This window comes from Littorina saxatilis, linkage group LG14, assembly GCF_037325665.1.
Source record: "Littorina saxatilis isolate snail1 linkage group LG14, US_GU_Lsax_2.0, whole genome shotgun sequence".
NCBI lineage: Eukaryota > Metazoa > Mollusca > Gastropoda > Littorinimorpha > Littorinidae > Littorina > Littorina saxatilis.
The window spans coordinates 28,546,552-28,565,305 of NC_090258.1; the positions used below are offsets into that span (position 1 = coordinate 28,546,552).

At 46.2% G+C, this 18,754-nt stretch overlaps 1 protein-coding gene across 2 annotated transcripts in view; it reads left to right on the forward strand.

Annotated features, from left to right (window-relative positions):
* The first annotated feature begins 111 nt into the window (after positions 1-111).
* Positions 112-18,754, forward strand: part of LOC138947495 (metaxin-2-like) — a 30,793-nt gene continuing 12,150 nt past the window's right edge. Inside the window, exons 1-8 of one of the 2 annotated variants that reach the window (XM_070318975.1) lie at positions 112-218; positions 3,984-4,031; positions 5,151-5,270; positions 5,998-6,074; positions 6,965-7,057; positions 7,493-7,531; positions 15,674-15,799; positions 17,283-17,359. In XM_070318975.1, the coding sequence (XP_070175076.1) occupies positions 158-218; positions 3,984-4,031; positions 5,151-5,270; positions 5,998-6,074; positions 6,965-7,057; positions 7,493-7,531; positions 15,674-15,799; positions 17,283-17,359 (641 nt within the window). In that variant the 5' untranslated portion in view covers positions 112-157. The remainder of the gene's footprint in view (positions 219-3,983; positions 4,032-5,150; positions 5,271-5,997; positions 6,075-6,964; positions 7,058-7,492; positions 7,532-15,673; positions 15,800-17,282; positions 17,360-18,754) is intronic. The other variant, XM_070318976.1, reaches the window with a different exon arrangement.

The window sequence follows — 18,754 nt, forward strand, 5'->3', positions numbered from 1 at the left end:
TGCAATTAGCTCTGATCATTTATGTACAATTCTTAATAAGTTATTTTTAACACGACGAGTTGGTTGCCAAAAATAACTGTCCAACCCAGAGCAAGATCGAATTGGATGATATTTTTAGTAACACGGATTCACCGGAAGTTGAGGACAGTCGAAGGTCATGGCCGGTGATATGAGTTCGTCTCCGTTAGTTGTCGATGCTTTCCAAGCAGAAATTGGAGGTAAGAGGCTACTTTTCAACGATTTTTTTGGTTGATGTAAAGTTCAGTGCTCCCTAGCCTGTTAACACACCATTTTGCAGTGATTTCCCATTCGCCGCGAAACTGGCCCACAAAATGGCTGTTCAATAAGTGAATGACAACAGTCTCCTTCAAGTTTCGTTCTGACCTTCTTGCCGCAAGAGTTTTTATTCTTTGTCACTGTTAGATATCGCCGTGCGTTGTTTCTCGTCTAGGGCACAAGTAATCGTAACTGCGCTTTGCGGATTAATTTGTTAAGTCATGGATTATGCCATATGTTTCTGCTGCGTGTATAGTGCACTTCTTGAACAAGTTGAAGTACTAGAAAGTAATCTAGACAGTACTCTCTCTCTCTCTCTCTCTCTCTCTCTCTCTCTCTCTCTCTCTCTCTCTCTCTCTCTCTCTCTCTCGAATCAGCTAGACTTTCTGTCAGGCTTATACTGTTGCACCCCGACCCCCCGTCCCCTACCCCATGCCCCACCTGCACACACATGATGGTCAGGCACAATACTGAGCAAAAAGTACAAAATGAATGGTAGCCACTTTCTGGATTTTTTTGTGCAAAGAACTGTTTTCTTCTGGTTGTTAATGTTGTTGTATTGTGATTAAAGAGAGAATAAAGAATTAATATCATTTTACAGATTATTTTTTCTGTTGATGGTTATTTTGTTTTTGATTATTTTCCATTGAAAATACAACTTAAAATGGCCACTGAAACCTGACAAAAATGAGTGATCTTGTTTGAGAAAGCACAATGGTAAGTGAAGCAGTTTGTAGTGTCATGTTTGTATTTATTTTGGTCAAACTAAGTGTATTTAACAATTAGATATGCTCATTTTTTTTCTTTACCGTATAATGTGTCGTTAGCGTGGACGAAAAAATTGCATTCTGTAAGTAATGCTTCGTGTCTCACTTCACACGCTGATCGAAGTCCATACCAATACCATCATCATATCTTTCACATGCAACTTGATATTTCCACTGATAATTGGAAGTTACTGAATAAAATGACACAATCTAGCACAAATAAAAGCAATCAGAAGACCTAGGGTTGTGAAAGAATGTGTGAAAGGCAATATCCGACGTTTTGCGTCACTGCGTTACTTACGTTTTTGCACTTCCAAAATCTAACGCGAAGTCGACACAGGCACACGAACGAATGTCAATCGACTCAATGCACTGCGGAAATTTCCACAGATTACGAATAAATGGCCTTCACCTTTACCACAATGCATTGAGAGGAGGTATTTTGACCTGGAAGTTGTTCGTGTCTTTGGCGTTTCGCGCAAACTTACGACATCTCAAGAGTTTTTCAGACAGACGAACTTCAAGAATCATCGATCCGTAATTGATTTTGCTGAGTTACCCAACAGGCAACTACTTTTGTTCCTGTTTTATCCAAAATCACCAGCATTTGTTTAAATTGATGCTGAACTTAGTGGATTTCGTTCGTCATTCTCGCCACTCTGCCGACATTTCTTGGTGTCTTTCAATACGAACGTCAGGAAAATTTAACCTTTTCTTGAACCAAAGTTGATATTTTTGTGATTGACTTAAAGTTTCTTCGAGTTTGTATAAAGAAAGCTCTGAAGGGGAAATTTTAGTTACATTTTCCTGCATTTTAATAGTGTGGCTTGTTTTAGATTACGTTCGTATTTCTGACACCATTTTCGTTTCGTGTCACTTGAACCAACGCTATCAGCAATTCAGTTCATTGTGGTAGATGGCAGATACAATGTAAATCAAAACATGTTTACGTATGTTATCTTCTACAGAAAACAGAAAAAGAAAACAAGCGAATAAGAAAAATAATCAGTTGTGAAACGATGATAATTGATGATGTTGGTAATGTTGGACACAACAATTCAGGTGTCAAAAATAACTTACGTAATAATTTTCAGACTTTGCCTGTAACTGTGAATATTTGCCATTGTTGAATATTCAAGTATGATTTGATCATTTCAAACTGTATCAGGAACCTCTTACACACCAGACTAGATTTCAAGAGTACTAGAATTCAAGCATAACAGACTTCACAATTTTGGTGTCTTCATAACTTACGCTTGGTGTCTTCATAACTTACGCTACATCTGATTCACTTGCCATATTATTTTCAGGCCTTCACTTTTGTTTTCAGTTGTGTTGCATGGTCTACCAGAAAGGTGATCAATTAAATCAGCAGCATTACAATGCTGCCTAATCTTGTTCTTGTACAAAAGTGATGGACTTGCCAAATGATGTAAGTAATGGTGTCTTCACAACAACTATTTCTTGCTCAATTGATTTACACAAAATGTAGGTGCTGTCTGGCTGGATTTTATGGATAAAATGTAACTCAAACACTAGACAAAATCAAAGATTCCAAAAGTTTTAACTTGATAGAAATATCTTGCAGTTGGTGTCCACCAAGTACTTACATCATTGTCCATGCATACCTATGATTGACGATCAATAAAGGAAAGAGACATGAAGGCAATTATGTTTTGACTTTTATTTCCGGTAAAGCTGTGTTTTAGCTCCCATTACAATCATAGACTTTTCCATCTGAGCATTTTTTATTTTTGATGCTCATGTCAGCATTTCGTTGCTCAGTATTGTGCCTGTCCTATACATACTTGAGTCATAGTCATACACACAATGCAGCATTGCTGGACCTGTAGCATACATGTACAAAATAAAATTTAAAAAATGTTAGACAGCTGTGTTACTGTGTGTATGCCTATCTGTCACTGTCACTGCATGCATCATTGTCTGTGTGTGTCTGTCTTGACATTGTGTTTGTATAGATCTGTCACTGTCACTGCATGTATCATTGTCTGTGTGTGTCTGTCTTGACATTGTGTTTGTATAGATCTGTCACTGTCACTGCATGTATCATTGTCTGTGTGTGTCTGTCTTGACATTGTGTTTGTATAGATCTGTCACTGCATGTATCATTGTCTGTGTGTGTCTGTCTTGACATTGTGTTTGTATAGATCTGTCACTGTCACTGCATGTATCATTGTCTGTGTGTGTCTGTCTTGACATTGTGTTTGTATAGATCTGTCACTGTCACTGCATGTATCATTGTCTGTGTGTGTCTGTCTTGACATTGTGTTTGTATAGATCTGTCACTGTCACTGCATGTATGATTGTATCATTGTCTGTGTGTGTCTGTCTTGACATTGTGTTTGTATAGATCTGTCACTGCATGTATCATTGTCTGTGTGTGTCTGTCTTGACATTGTGTTTGTATAGATCTGTCACTGTCACTGCATGTATCATTGTCTGTGTGTGTCTGTCTTGACATTGTGTTTGTATAGATCTGTCACTGCATGTATCATTGTCTGTGTGTGTCTGTCTTGACATTGTGTTTGTATAGATCTGTCACTGTCTGTGTCTTCTTCCTCATGGGCTGAAACTCCCATATTCACTCATGTTTTTGCATGAGTGAGTTTTTACGTGTTTGACCGTTTTTACCCTGCCATTCAGCTGTCACTGTTTATGAGTATGTGTGAGTGTGACAGTCTGTCTGTTGTGTGTGTCTGTGTGTGTGTGTGTCTGTGTGTATGTGTGTGTGTCTGTGTGTGTGTGTGTCTGTGTGTATGTGTGTGTGTCTGTGTGTGTGTGTGTTTGTGTGTGTGTGTGTACGTACATGTAGATGCTAGTACATGTGTGTATAATTATATAAACAATTGTCTAAACACATAGTGCAGGTTATTTGCATGCAATGTTTCAATAGATTAAAAATGCCTTTTGCTGTTTCAGCATCAGAACCCTGGCCCGTTGATGTGTGTCTGTATCAGCAGTATGCAGGTAAGGCCAAAAAAAAAGGTGTGGTTAAGGTAACATAGCCAAAAAAAATAGGGTAGGAAGGTTAGCAATCACTTTTTTTTTAAACTTTTTTTTCTAATTTGTACAAATTAAACCTACTTGACAGGGAAATAAGTGTGCGACTCGAGCGCTTTCGCTTTCATTGCGTTTTCTGCACTGTTTTGTTTTTTTTGGTTTTTGTTTTTTGGTTTTTTGTTGTGACAAATGTAATAAAAAGTTATAGGGTTGGCCCCTAAAAATAGGGTAGGTCGGGTTACCGTAACCACACCTATTTATTTTTAGGCCTAAGTGTTGCTGAAATGGAAACAAATGTGTATACATACATGTATGTCTGATATTGGTTGGCATCTAGCTGCCACTTCTTTCAACTTCTTGATGTATCTTTAACTTTAAGTCAGTAAAGCTTGACTGTCAGTGTTATCACTAAGCCTGACATTGAAGGGGGGGGGGGGGGGGGGGGGGGGGTAGATAGCACAATCAGTGGCTTTAAAATTAGTTTCTTGCTTTTGATGTGTGTGTGTACATGCTTGTGTACATGTGCATGTGTGTCTGTTTTATCATCTGTGTTATGTACGCCAAGTTTGCTTTGTTATAAAAAAACAAGAAATTCCTCCGAGGTAGGAAAAACACCCCCGTCAAAGGGAAATAACCTTCTCAGTTGGTGGCAGTGACTGAGTGAGAATGGTTATTTCCCTTTGACCATTAAGATGTCCCTCTATAAGTCCTTGTATAATTTTAATCCACCAATAACTCCCCAACCGTGTGTTTGACTGGTCCCAATTTTTGTAAGGACCGTCTCAGGAATGTATAGAACCTGTTCACCAAGTTTGGTGACGATCGGTCCGTTCATTCTTGAGATCTATATATGCAAACACACAAACAAACAAACAAACAAACACATCGACCGAAACCTATACACACCCCTATACCGGGGGTGTAAAAACACCATATATTTCAGTTGTCTGTATGCTTTTTGTCTGTTGTTTTTTAGTTTTTTGTTAGAGACTGTAAAAATTCAAATAAGCGCCTCAAGCTATTAAAGGGAATAAGCGTTATAGAAAAGTAATTCATTGTTATAATTTTTATTATGACTGCTTTTAGCGGAGCAGATAACGTTCCCTGACTACGCCCACTGCCTGAGTGTCAAGACGTTTCTCTACATGTGCGGCTTAGACTTCAGGGTGGAACAGAAAACCAACGCAGAGGAAATGTCTCCCTCAGGTAAATATGATTTTAGGCAGATAAAGGGTCAGGCATGCAAAATGATATATGTGACCCTCCACCACGGAATGAGTCGCATGTCACCTTTGCATGATTTTTATATTTTTACATTTTCCTAAAGAGTTTTTTATGCTCTATCCAGTGGTGAAAACCGTTTTAGAAAAGAGCAAAAACTGTTTGCGTTATAAGCCTGTGACTAAGGTGACCCTCACACTGTTACCAGACACTCCCCGGACTTATATTAAGCCTAGCGCAGAACCGCGCGAGGTGACATGCGACGCATTTTGTGGTGGAGGGTCACATATTGTGAAGAAGGGTTATACACTGTATTGATTGTCTCCCTTGCCTCATTTTCTCTTTGAATCTTAATTCAGCTGGTTGGCATCTATTGATGCTGTTGTATGTGTGAATGTATGTGTGTGTGAGCGTGCGTACATGTGTGTGTTTGTTTGTGTTCATGCATGTGTAGGTGTGTGTGAGTGTGTGTTTTCCACAAAAAACAGTGTGCAAATTGTCAGATTGTGCATTTTTGTGATACAGTGAGTGTATCTGCATTTGTTGTATATAAAACTTGTTGTATGTGTGTGTCTGCCTGTCTGCGCATGAGAGTGTATCACAGTGCGTCTTACATGAAAATGGCGTAGAATTCGTGAGATTGTGCATCTCCAGCCATGATACAAGATTTACATTTGTTGTAATTTATAAATGCGCTCGTGTGTGTGTACAGGCAAAGTACCCTTCATCCATGTCGGAGCATTTTTGGTGTCAGAATTGGATCCCATCATTGCATTTGTCAATGCCAGGGTGAGTAATTTACACATATATGCTACAGAATTTGGTGGGTTATAAAAACATAAAAATACCCAGCATGCTGCCCCCAAAATCGGCGTATGCTGCCTGAATGGCGGGGTAAAAATGGTCATGACTACACGTAAAAACCCACTCATGCAAAAACATGAGTGAACGTAAGAGTTTTAGCCCATGAACGAAGAACAAGAAGAAGAACCCCCTTACTGAGATTAAAAGTCTGAGAAAATCAGGTCTTAATCAGAAGAAGATGTGTGTAGTCTCAACATGGAGGTACAAATGAGGGGAAGGTGGGTCATTTTACCCCCCGCGGGTTAGGGGGAAGAATTTACCCGATGCTCCCCAGCATGTCGTAAGAGGCGACTAACGGATTCTGTTTCTCCTTTTACCCTTGTTAAGTGTTTCGTGTATAGAATATAGTCAATTTTTGTAAAGATTTTAGTCAAGCAGTATGTAAGAAATGTTAAGTCCTTTGTACTGGAAACTTGCATTCTCCCAGTAAGGTAATATATTGTACTATGTTGCAAGCCCCTGGAGCAAATTTTTGATTAGTGCTTTTGTGAGCAAGAAACAATTGACAAGTGGCTCTATCCCATCTCCCCCCTTTACCCGTCGCGATATAACCCTTCGTGGTTGAAAACGACGTTAAACACCAAATAAAGAAAGTACAAGTGAGGGGAAGCTGGGTCATTCGAATTATCAACCCCCATGAAGCCATCTTTCACCGAGGTTTGGTTTAAATAGTTTTATTCAAAAAGAATTACACAAATAACAATCCCCCATACAATCAGTTTGATAAATGGAGCACAACAAGCAAAGCTTATAAACGTGCTCCACCAAGGTTTATAGGAAGAGTTGTAACTGTTGCGTGTATTTTTTTCTTACAGGGATTCAATCTTGTGTCTGACATGTCGGACACCGAGCGATCAGAAATGCGAGCGTACATGTCAATGATTGAGAGTATCCTCGTCAATGCTGAGGTGAGATACAAGCTTGTGTTTGTGTGTGTGTGTGTTTGAGTGTGTGTGTTTGTGTGTGCGTGTGCGTTTGGGTGTGACTGTGTGTGTGCAACTCTTTATGTGTTTCTGCATGTCTGTCCTCTGTCTGTGTGTGTGGTGTTTCAGCAAGTGTGTGTGTGAGTGTATGTGGGTGTGTTAGTGTATGCGTGTGTGTGGGTGTGCAACTCTATGTGTTTCTGCATGTGTGTCCTCTTGCGTGGTGTTTTGGCAGGTGAGCTTGTGTGCAAATGTGTACGTGCGTGCAAGTGTGGAAGCGTGTGCATTTGTATGTGTGTATGTGTGTGTGCATGCATGAATTAGTGTGTGTGTTTGTGTGTGTGTGCAAGTGTTGTGTTTTTTACAAATTCTTATAGGATGCAAATTAGTTGGCTTTAAAAACACTTGTTATAATTACAGCTGTACCTTGCCTGGTTGGATGAAACGGTGTCTACAGAGGTCAGTCTCACTCTTAACAAATAAAACATCTGTACGTTTATTGTGTCATAGAACATTCCTTTCTGGTGGAAGAGGTTATGTTCTTCTCTGTTCATGGGGTGAAGCTCCCACATTCACTCAGGTTATTGCACGAGTGGGTTTTTAGGTGTAAGAGCATTTTTACCCCACCACTGTGCATTCAGGCAGCTATATTGGGAGGTACTTAAAACGACCCACTTTATGGCTCCATATTACAAAAAGTGTTTGAGAACTGAAACTGGAATCAATTCGGTGGAACTCAATTTTCATTAACAAATTCTGAGGTAACCAGGCCTTAAACAGAGCGAGTCTTAAAATGGGGGTAAATTGACTGAGGGTATGAACAAAAAACTGAGTCTTTTAAAGGATTGAGGGATCGAATCTTTAATTGGCGGGGTCTAAAAGGGAGGGTGTCAATATAACACTTACCTCGACAGTACTATTCTTGCACATTATCTATTATAGGCCGAAAAAATTGGACAAAACGCTGCGTGGGTACAATTATCTCCCATAACCATGCGCCACCGTGGATCCCAAGCACTGTCTGAGTGCTTCCCCCTTACAGGATGTAGGTGGCGCGACCTCTTTCTTTTTTCGCGCGTGACAGTAGGCTGTGTTTCTGCTGCGCTCCCGGATTATTTTGGATTCTAGAGTCTTCTTTTCTGTGTGGATTACCACCTGTTGGATTTTTTGTGTGTTATTCCACTTCTGGCTTGAGGCTACGTTGTTTTTCTTCCAACTTGTGCCTCCGTTGTTGTGTGGCGGACTCGGCGTGCCTACCGTCCTACTTCGTGGTGACCGGTCGTCTGCTTCTCGTTTCGCCTCATTCACTTGAGTATTGACCTAATTTTCTTTGAATTTTGTTAATTCTCGATTTTTTAAGGGTACGTACAGGGCGAGGTAGGATGTCTCGTCTTGTTTTGGGCTCTGGTTCTACGGAACCAGAGTCTGCCGGGGGCAACCCTTCTCCGGGCGCACAGCGTCATGTTTTGCGCACGGACAGGGGGACCTTTCGGCGCTCCGACTCTCCCTCCCCAAACGCTTTGCGTTTGCGGCGAGGGAGGGCGGAGAAAGCCTGTTTGAGCAAGCTCAATGCGAGCTTGCTCAAACAGGCTGGGCTTGAACCTGGGACTTCGGGCGGGGCTGCGCCGTCGAAGGTTCGGGGAAGGTCGAGGGGAAAGAAAAAGCGTCTTTCTCCTTCTCCTTCCGTGGAACACGCTTCCCCCCCTTCGACGCCGTTGTCCGGCCCTCAGTCTCAGGCTTCAGCTCCTCCCGGTTTCAAGCCTGGGGGGAAGGTTTCCTTCTCCTCCCTGGCTCGAATCCGGGGGCGGGTCGATTCCCAACCCTCTTTGGGGGTTGGTGAATCTGATCTAGGGGCTACGGGAGAGACTCAGGTTTCGACTTCTTTCTTTTCCGGTGCCTCTCCTGTGCCCTCCTCGGTTTCCACCGCTGTGGAAGCCAGGAGGGACACGGGTCCTCCTCTGAACTCCCTCGCTGGGTCGTCTACTGCTGTTTCGACAGTAGTCTCGGACTCATGGGGGGGGAGATCGGAGGAGATGACGGGGTCTATGAATTCCCTCCCCGCTGGGGTTGGGATGCGAATTGACCCCGTTCAGGGCGGTCCTGTGGGGGCAGGGGTTTCAGGCATCGTGCCTACGACCACTGCTACTACGGTTCCCTCTGACGTCCGTGTGACTGGTGGCTGTCCCTCTATGAAACGCTCCGGCCGACTAGTTACTGGACGTGGAGGTGTTCGACAGAACGTGGTACTTCTGTCGAATGGTCAGGGCGACGGGAACATTGTTTCTGTTGCTCAAACCGACACCTCCGACCGGACCGTCTTGACCCCACGCCATTCCTTAGCGTCTGGTGTTCGGGTGACGGATGGTCCGGACCAAGGGTCCGGAACGGTCCAGGCTTACGGGTCGGGATCGAACCGGACCCACGGGTCCCGACTGGACTTGACCTCCGGGTTTGGTCCGGACGGGACCCATGGTACGGGACCGTACCGGACCTTAGGGTCCGGTGCGGGACAGTACCTCTGGCCCTTGCCGGACCCCCGGACCTACGGGTCCGGATGGTACGGTACGGGACCAGTGGTCCGGTCGGGACCGGACCACCCGACCACCTCTGTTGGTCCGGGTGGTCTGGCACCGAACCGGAACACACCGGACCACCGGACCTACGGGTCCGGATGGTACGGTACGGGACCAGTGGTCCGGTCGGGACCGGACCACCCGACCACCTCTGTTGGTCCGGGTGGTCTGGCACCGAACCGGAACACACCGGACCACCGGACCTACGGGTCCGGATGGTACGGTGTTTCCACGTCCGGACCGAACCACCCGAACACTTTTGTGGGTACGGATGGTTCTGTGCCGAACGGGACCTCCGGATGGTACGGGACCGGACCGGACCACCGGACCGGACCGGACCACCGGAACACCGGACCACTCGACCGGACCGGACCGGACCACCGGAACACCGGACCACCCGACCGGACCGGATCGGCACCCCCGACCGGACCGGACCATTTCTTTTCTGATCAGACCCGATGGGTCCCTGTTCAGTCTATAAATGGCGGGGGTTCGTTGGCTGGACTGACCCAACAGTCGCAGGGTTTTTGTTGTTCTCTCCCTTCGGCTGCTGGAGACGTTTCGTCTTTGGGGCAGGGGTCTTCGCGGCCTCTTGCTTCAGTGGGCGTTTCGTCACAGTCTACTTCATCACTTTCGGCTCCTCCCCCTCAAGCTTCCTACACTCCTGCTGTTGAGGAGTTGTCGGGAAGTGAAGAGGAGAGTGAGTCAGAGGACGATGGGGAGGAGGATCAGGGTCGCCCTGAGGTTAACACTGATCCTCTACCCTTGCCGGTTTCTGATGGAACTTCCGAAGCTATGCTTCGTACTTTCCAACAGTACATGACAGACATCACGCGGCGTCTTGACGCCACGGATGCCTCTCTTAAGCGTCTGTCGTCTAGTGTTCCCAACCCTTCGGTTGACACACAGGACGTGGAGTCTGAGGACGAGAGGCAGGAGGCTCTCCCTCGCACAGCTAGAAGGACGTTTGAACAGTTTCAGGACGTCCTTCCCTCCGACGCCCTCTCGTCCTTGGAGTCCGCTTCGGCCCGGGCGCGGGAGGCACACGCCGCGTCTGCCGGCGGCTCGTTTTATGAACGATCCGGCCGCCAGCAATTCGCGTTCCACCCTAGTCTTAGTGCCACGGTGGAAGCGGCAGCACATCGCCTGAGGAGTACAGATTCACGTGCGAACGCGACCTATGTTCCTCGGGAGGACGCGGATTCAGTGCCGTGCTTTCCTTCGGGAGGCGCACCTCCACTGTTTCCTCGTGTCCAATCTGTTTCGTCCCTCCCTTTTCCCTTTGACTCTCGAACTCTCCCTTTCCAGACTTCGAGTGTTCAGGGTGGGGCTGACGGTGATGTGTTCGTTGGGGAGGTGCCTTCGGTCAAGAAGGTGGAACTGAGCTCTGCTTCGTTCCACAATCTTGAGGCCACCGTTTCTTCCATTGTCGAGGCCCAATCACAGGCCTTGACATGGATGAGCACGCTGTCCACACTGTTGGACCCTCCCGATCGGGCAGAGTCCGATTCCACTCGGGTCCTTGACACGGTTCGAGTGGATCGGGCTTTGCATGCCGTGCGATCGTGCGTGACGACTGCGGCAGAATTGGCCATTGGAACACGGGTCCACTTGTTGGCCCTGTTCCGTGATCATTTTCTGGCTACTTCTTTAGTGCCTCCGGATATGAGGAAGAGTCTGAGGAACACGTTTCCTCAGCCTTCTTCCCTTTTTCATCCGGGCACTGTCCGTTCTGTGGTGGAGTCCACACGCCAGAGGAACACTGATTCTCTGATGGTTGGCCTCGCTGCTTCGGCGACGTCGGCGGGGAGTAAGAGAAGTGCTACAGTCACCTCCAGCTCCCAGCCTCAGAAGAAGAAGAAGAAGAAGCCAGTTTCACTGCCTCCTTCTTCCTCCTCTCAGGCGCCTGTCGCGTTCCCCCCTGCGGCCCCGGCTTCTCGTGCTCCCAAGCGTAAGAAGAAGGGTGCTCAGACAGGTAAGGGTAAGCAGCACCACCAGGGGGGTGGTCGCAAGCCTGCGCCTGCCCGCCAGCAGAATTTTCAGTGAGTCCCGGCCCTACGTTGACGCCCCCTCAAGTTGCCCCTCTTTCGTCCGTCGGTTCCCTTTTTCGGGCCCGCGACATGTGGGGCAGACTGGTCTCCAACCAGTTTATCTTGAGGGTGGTGGGGTCGGGGTTTTCTCTACCGCTGTCGTCACAACCTCCATTGTCCGCTCTACCTTTGACGTTCCCCCCTCCTCGAGACCCTGCCAGATGGCAGGCTCTTCAAGACGAGGTGAACTCGTTGGTCGAGAAGAAGGCTGTCTACCCCCTTTCTCAGCCTTCTCCGGGGTTCTACTCCCGCCTGTTCACCGTCCCCAAAAAGGACGGCAGGTTCAGGCCGGTGTTGGACCTCTCCACCTTGAACTTGTACCTTCGCAGGTGCAAGTTCAAGATGGAAACCCCTTCGTCGGTCCGGTTGGCCATCCGGCCAAACGATTGGGCCACGTCTGTGGACCTCCAGGATGCTTACTTCCACATCCTGGTGGCCCCGGGGTACCGACATCTGCTCCGGTTTGTTTGGGAGGGCACAGTGTTCGAGTTTCGGGCCCTCCCATTCGGCCTGTCCTTGGCCCCGCTGATTTTTACAAAGGTGGTCAAGGAGCTGGCGGCGTTGGTCAGAGCTCAGGGTGTGCGTCTGCGTCAATATTTGGACGATTGGCTCACCCTGGCCCAGTCTCGCGATCAATGCCTCCAACACACCCGGCAGGTCCTGGAACGGACCCATGCTTTGGGGTTCCAGATACAGTGGCACAAGTCAGACCTCGTGCCAGCCCATCAGTTTTGCTACTTGGGGATGGCGTTCGACACAGTGCTTTACACTGTGTCTCCCTCCCCGGACAGAATCCTCTCCCTGAGGCGAAAGATCCTCTCCATTCAGGCTTGCCGCGCTGTTCCTCACAGGCGGCTGGCGGAACTGTTGGGTTCCATGGAGTCTGTCGCTCTGCTGCTGCCCCTTGCAAGGCTACACAAACGTCCCCTGCAACGGGCAGTAGCAGATCGGACTTCCAGGCCTCTCGATTACACCGAGTTGGTCCAGATCGGGCCTTGGTTTCACGAGGCTGTAGTCCAATGGCTGGACCCGATCTGGCTCAACTCTGCGGTGCCTATCCAACCGAGACGGCCGTCTCTCTTCCTGTACACCGACGCTTCTACGCGGGGTTGGGGGGCCCACCTGGACCTGCACGAGGCCCAGGGGGTCTGGACCCAGGAGGAGTCCCTCCTACACATCAACTTTCTAGAGTTGGAGGCGGTTCGTCGGGCTCTGCTGGAGTTTCGCCTCCTGATTCGGGATCAGGATGTGTTGGTCCACGGGGACAACACCACATGCCTAGCTTACCTTCGCCACCAGGGGGGCACCAATTCTCGGTCCCTCTCCCTGTTAGCGGAGGAGATTCTGCTCTGGTGCCAGACCAATCAGGTCCGGATGTCAGTCCAATTCGTTCCGGGGAAACTGAACGCCCTGGCCGACATTCTCAGTCGGGGCGATCAGGTTCTCCCCACAGAATGGACCATCGCTCACAACGTTCTACGGCGTCTGTGGGCAAGGTGGGACCGTCCTCTGATCGATCTGTTCGCAACTCGATTCAGCGCTCGGCTTCCCAGGTACGTCAGCCCCTTTCGAGACACGAATGCGTTCCACGTGGACGCATTCACTCTCTCGTGGAGGCTCCTCGATGCTTACGCCTATCCCCCGACATCTCTGATTCCGAGGGTACTGGCAAAGTATCTGCAGGAACGGCCAAGACTGATTTTGGTCGCGCCTTACTGGCCAACAGCTCCGTGGTTTCCAGATCTTCGCGGTCTCACCCACGTAGACCCTCTACCTCTGAATCTGGACGGGGGAAGTCTGCTCCAGCCTCGATCAGGCCTCCCTCATCCACGTCCAGAGAGTCTGTGCTTGACCGCATGGCTCTTGTGCGCTCCAAACTGCTTGCACTAGGATTGCACAAGAGTTCAGTAGAGTTTTCCTTGAACGCTAAGAGGCGATCAACTAATCAGCTCTATGACTTACGCTGGAGAGCTTGGGCCTCCTTCGCCTTGTCCAAGGGGATAAAGCCGCTTTATCCCTCAACACAGGACTTGGCCAACTTCCTGGTGGAAGTGTATCAAAAGAAGAGTCTTTCTTCTAAGACTCTTCTTGGATACAAATCTGCCATCACTTCCACGATTGCGGCTGCTACTGGTCGCAGACCTGAACACTTGATCAGTTCCTCCCTCATTGCTAATGTCCTTTCGGGTATTAGCAATGCAGCGGTGTCTAAACCTCGGGTTTCATTTCCCAAGTGGGATGTCTTCCTGGTTCTCAAACTCCTGCGTAGCAAGGAGTTTGAACCCCTGGCAGGCATTAGTATCAAGTTCCTGACTTTTAAGACTGTGTTCCTCATCGCTTTAGCCACTTGCCGTAGACTCAGTGGTATTCAAGCTTTGAGTGGCCTGGAATTTGACATTGAGTTCACCACACATCAGGTGACGTTGGCTTTCCTACCAGACTTTCGAGCCAAGAATCAGAATGCCTCGGAGTTGTCCAAACCAGTAGTCATTCAAGCCTTGGCTCCCACTCTTGAACATGATGACCCTGATCGCTTCCTCTGCCCAGTACGTGCCCTTAGAGTGTACCTGGATAGAACACGTAGCTTTCGGTCTTCTAAGCGGTCACTGTTTGTCTCGCTTAATCCGAAGTACCAATCGGATATTTCTAGACAAACTTTAGCTCGTTGGCTGACCTTGCTTATCAAACAGGCTTATGTTCATGCTCAAGTGGATGTGGTCCCTGACATCAGGGCACACGAGATTCGGGCTATCGGCTCCTCGTTGGCGCACGTGCGGGGTGCCTCGCTCCAAAGCATAATGGCGGTCGCGTTCTGGAAGACTCCAGCCACGTTTATTAACCACTATATGCGAGACTTTTCCAGTCTCAGGCTTGACCAGTCGTATGGCATTGCCAAAGCAGTGGTTGCCAGCATGGTCACGTCAGTCTAAGGTATTTTTCTTGGGTATATTTTCTTTTACAGTAGTACTGTTCGAAAATTGCCTGGGTATCTTAATCCTTGGATTTAAGTGATTTTGATTAAGGAGTTTAATACTCTACATATCACCCTCACACCACTCTGGTATTCTGTGCAAGAATAGTACTGTCGAGGTAAGTGTTATATTGACTGTAAGGCTTCTTTTTAAGCCTACTGTCTATATGATACTTACCGAGACAGTACTATTAGAGTTTCCCTCCCGCCTCCCCTCTTGATATGTTATGGGCTTTTTGAGGGTCTGCAGCTCATAAAGAAAGAGGACGCGCCACCTACATCCTGTAAGGGGGAAGCACTCAGACAGTGCTTGGGATCCACGGTGGCGCATGGTTATGGGAGATAATTGTACCCACGCAGCGTTTTGTCCAATTTTTTCGGCCTATAATAGATAATGTGCAAGAATAGTACTGTCTCGGTAAGTATCATATAGACAGTAGGCTTAAAAAGAAGCCTTACAGTCATTGTACCACAGCAGTACAGCATTCAGGCATGGGAATTGTCCGCCGAAAGGCAAATTTCCGCCGATTTTTTTGTTTTGTTCTGCCGAAAAAGCAAAAGTAAAAAATAAATGGGGGAAGGTAAAAATGGTTCTAAAAACTGAATTTAATGGCAAACTTGGAGCTCAGATGACACCAAATTGCACCATTTGGGTTCTTTGGAGAAAAACAATTCCGTGGGGGGGGGAGGGGGGGGGGGGGCATGCCCCCGAACCCCCCTAGCAGGGCTAGGCGCTTCGCGTCGTCGACTTTGCTATTACTTACACATTTTCAGCCTTTTTTACTTTTTTCAATTCCCATGCCTGAGCATTATCGGTTATTGTTTCACAGGTTATTGGTCAGTACTGATGATGTGACAAATTCTCTGGTACAGATAACGAAACTTATGATTCTCTGGAGTCTGGTACAGATAACGCAACTTATAATTCTCTGGTGCAAATAATGAAACTTGTAATTCTGTTGTGCAGATAACCAAGCCTCGTTACGGGTGTCCTTACCCCTGGCCTCTGAGTTGGATGTTGCCTTTACGGAAACAGAAAGACGTCCGCGCTCGACTGTCCAGCAACGGTTGGAAGGACAAGACCATTGAACAGGTGAGGGTCACACTGTTCACCTGCAGGTCTTGTTTGAACAGTGGAAACTGTCTTACAGAGCTGCCAACAGTAAGGCTTTTAGCCAGGCATGAAAACTTCCTCTTTTAAAAGGACATTTCTTATTTATTTTCTTTTACATTTTCCCCTTTTAAAAAAAAAAATTCCTCTTAAAAAATGTAAAAATATTTTTTTTTAATTTTTTTTTTATTTGAATACTATATTATTAGTTATTGTTAGATTTGACTGTGATATCAACATTTATCAGTCTGAATGTCGAGAAAGCTGAAATCATATCAGATCGAGGCGTAAGCCGAGATCTGATATGATTCAGCCTTTCGAGACATTCAGACTGATAAATGTTGATACATGTATCACAGTCAAATCTAACGATAACGATTTTATCGCATTCGATTTCGGAACAGTAGGAATCATAAACCTACCTAAGAAGTCAAACAAACGCAAGGGAGGCTACTGCCTTGTGTTTAATGTTGGAAATGTTGTGTTGTCTTTTCCTGCTTTCGTAACCGTTTGCTGCTCTTACTTTTATTTTTTAGTAACTGGTTCTTTTTCTCAGACAAAATAAGGCATTTATAATGAAAAAAGAACAAAAATATACGGTCGAAACAGATCACCAACAAAGGCTAACAAGTTCAGTGGAGTTGCCAGTTCGAAGGAACAGCGAAGAATGTCCCAGTTACTTCCTCAGTCGCTCTTTTTGACTGTTCGATTTGGCAATTCTGAACGATGGCAGGAACTGAAGTGCGCCAGGCAGTATCAGCGAAGTCCTCTGGCTCATTTTCTGTGCCCAAGAAAGCTTCCAGGTATTTGTCGGTATCGGCGGATTGCATAATAATGTTGTCGAAGCTCAGTCTCGCTTACGACACATCCAAAATGGCGTCCTCCGACGGCGCTGTGACTGTGAACGATGCTGAAAGTTGTTCGGTTGATCAAGTTGTATGGCTACGACTAAGAAAGGTGGACAATGGTTACTGCAGGTGCGAACTGTTTAAATCGGCTGCTCATTTCCTGCCTTTTTGTGGGTGATGTGCGCTGAAACACTGCAAGAGATCTCACAGTTTTCTAAGTACTGCCACTACTGGTACTTTCAAGGTCAGCTTTGTTTATGGCTGTTCCAACTACCTCAGTCGGTAAGATTGTAACATTCTTTTCTACTACTTCTCTGTTAAAGCTGGGTGGGAACAGTTTGATTTTATTCATTGCACAGCTTAAAGGCACAGTAAGCCTCCGGTAAACCATCACAGATAATGTTTTCATTGCTGTTGATATTTTTAACCCTTACTCAAATATAATACAAGTGTTTTATACATTTTAATGCTGAATATTTCTCAGAAGTCGGGTTTTGGTTCTGCATAATTTGCATTATTACTTTTCTTCGTTAAACCTAACTCCAAACCCCAAAAATGCCTTGTTACAAGGCAATGTCATTGACTCGTCGGAATGTAGTATTGCGATTATGTTTCAGGTGTGCGAGGAGGTGAGAACATGCTGCCAAGCTCTGTCGGAAAGACTCGACGAACAGCCATACTTCTTCGGAGACAAGTAAGTTGCTGAAAATTCTGCTGTCATACATAGAGAATGAAATAAAATCATTCTTTTTGTATGACCTGTAGAAGAGTTCTATATCAAAGGGATACCTTTATGACAGCTTTTTTCTTTAAAAAGAAAAAACATTATGCAGATCGGAATTGATTATTTACTGTAGCAACAATGACGTGTCTCCACTGGTAGGTGGTTGCCTCACCTTGAAGAAATACAACTCGTTTATCCCTCCCCCCCACCCCTCCCCTTGCATGCATGTGCATGAGAAAAATCCCATGCTGACATCTCACGGCTAGGAAAACATAAATACTTATGTGCAAGAAATACAAACTTGGTATCGTGACTCCATAAGTGCACACTCACCCCAGAGATGGCAATAAATTGTACAGTGCAATCCCCCTTTTTCAGACACAACCCCCCCCCCCCCCCCCAATTTTAGACTCCTCTTTTTAAGACAGTTTTCTCAAATTTTCTTTTCATTGCCTCTGTAACAAGAGGCGAAGCCTTCAAGGCTCACGTAAGAAATCAACAAACAGTAACACAAACTCAATCACTCCGTCACACATACACACACACAGTCGGCATAGGTGACACGGTGCAAGAGTGCGAGACACTTGATCTAGATCTGTCTGTCTGTAGCCTATACTTACTTACACGACTGCCAGATCGACACTGCGCTTTCGAGAGCGCTGCGCTTCCTCGCGCAGACACTGGAAACACGCTGTGCAGATTAACCTGTAGGAAATCTCCTTTGGTATCTTCATTATCTATTTTTCTGGAGCTACGAAACCGAACAATGTAAAATCGTCTTCTCCGAATCGGCGAACTGCAGCTCGGTGATAACTGTATCTATACCACAATCCTTCACGCGATCTGACCTAACCTTGACCCCTGACCTGGTCTACATACCACACACGACACAAACCAGTCAGCTGTTTTTACCCCCCCAAAACCCCCCACCACCCGTTTTCTTTGGATGCACACTTTAACTACATACGTGCCGACGAAATGTTGATTATTGCTTCAATACTTTGAAGCTGTTGCTTAAATAATAACCAGGTAAAGTTAGTATTTCGGTGTTCAGTCAAATGTTAAAGTTTCTACAACAGACATACATACATGTACATACATACGCACGCACGCAAGCACGCACAGACAGACAAAAGTTAGCATCGCATAGGCTACACTTACGTGAGCCAAAAAGCACTTCCATTACAAGACTCCCTATTTCTAAGTCCTGATTTTCGTAAATTTGTTGAGGTCTTAAAAGGGGGATTTCACACCCCAAATACCCAACCAGAAAAAAATATAACACTGGCTGAAAAGATCTGTTAAACAAAGGGAAGTAAGTACTCTAAATGTATACATATGTGACAGTCCATCACAAAATCAGTC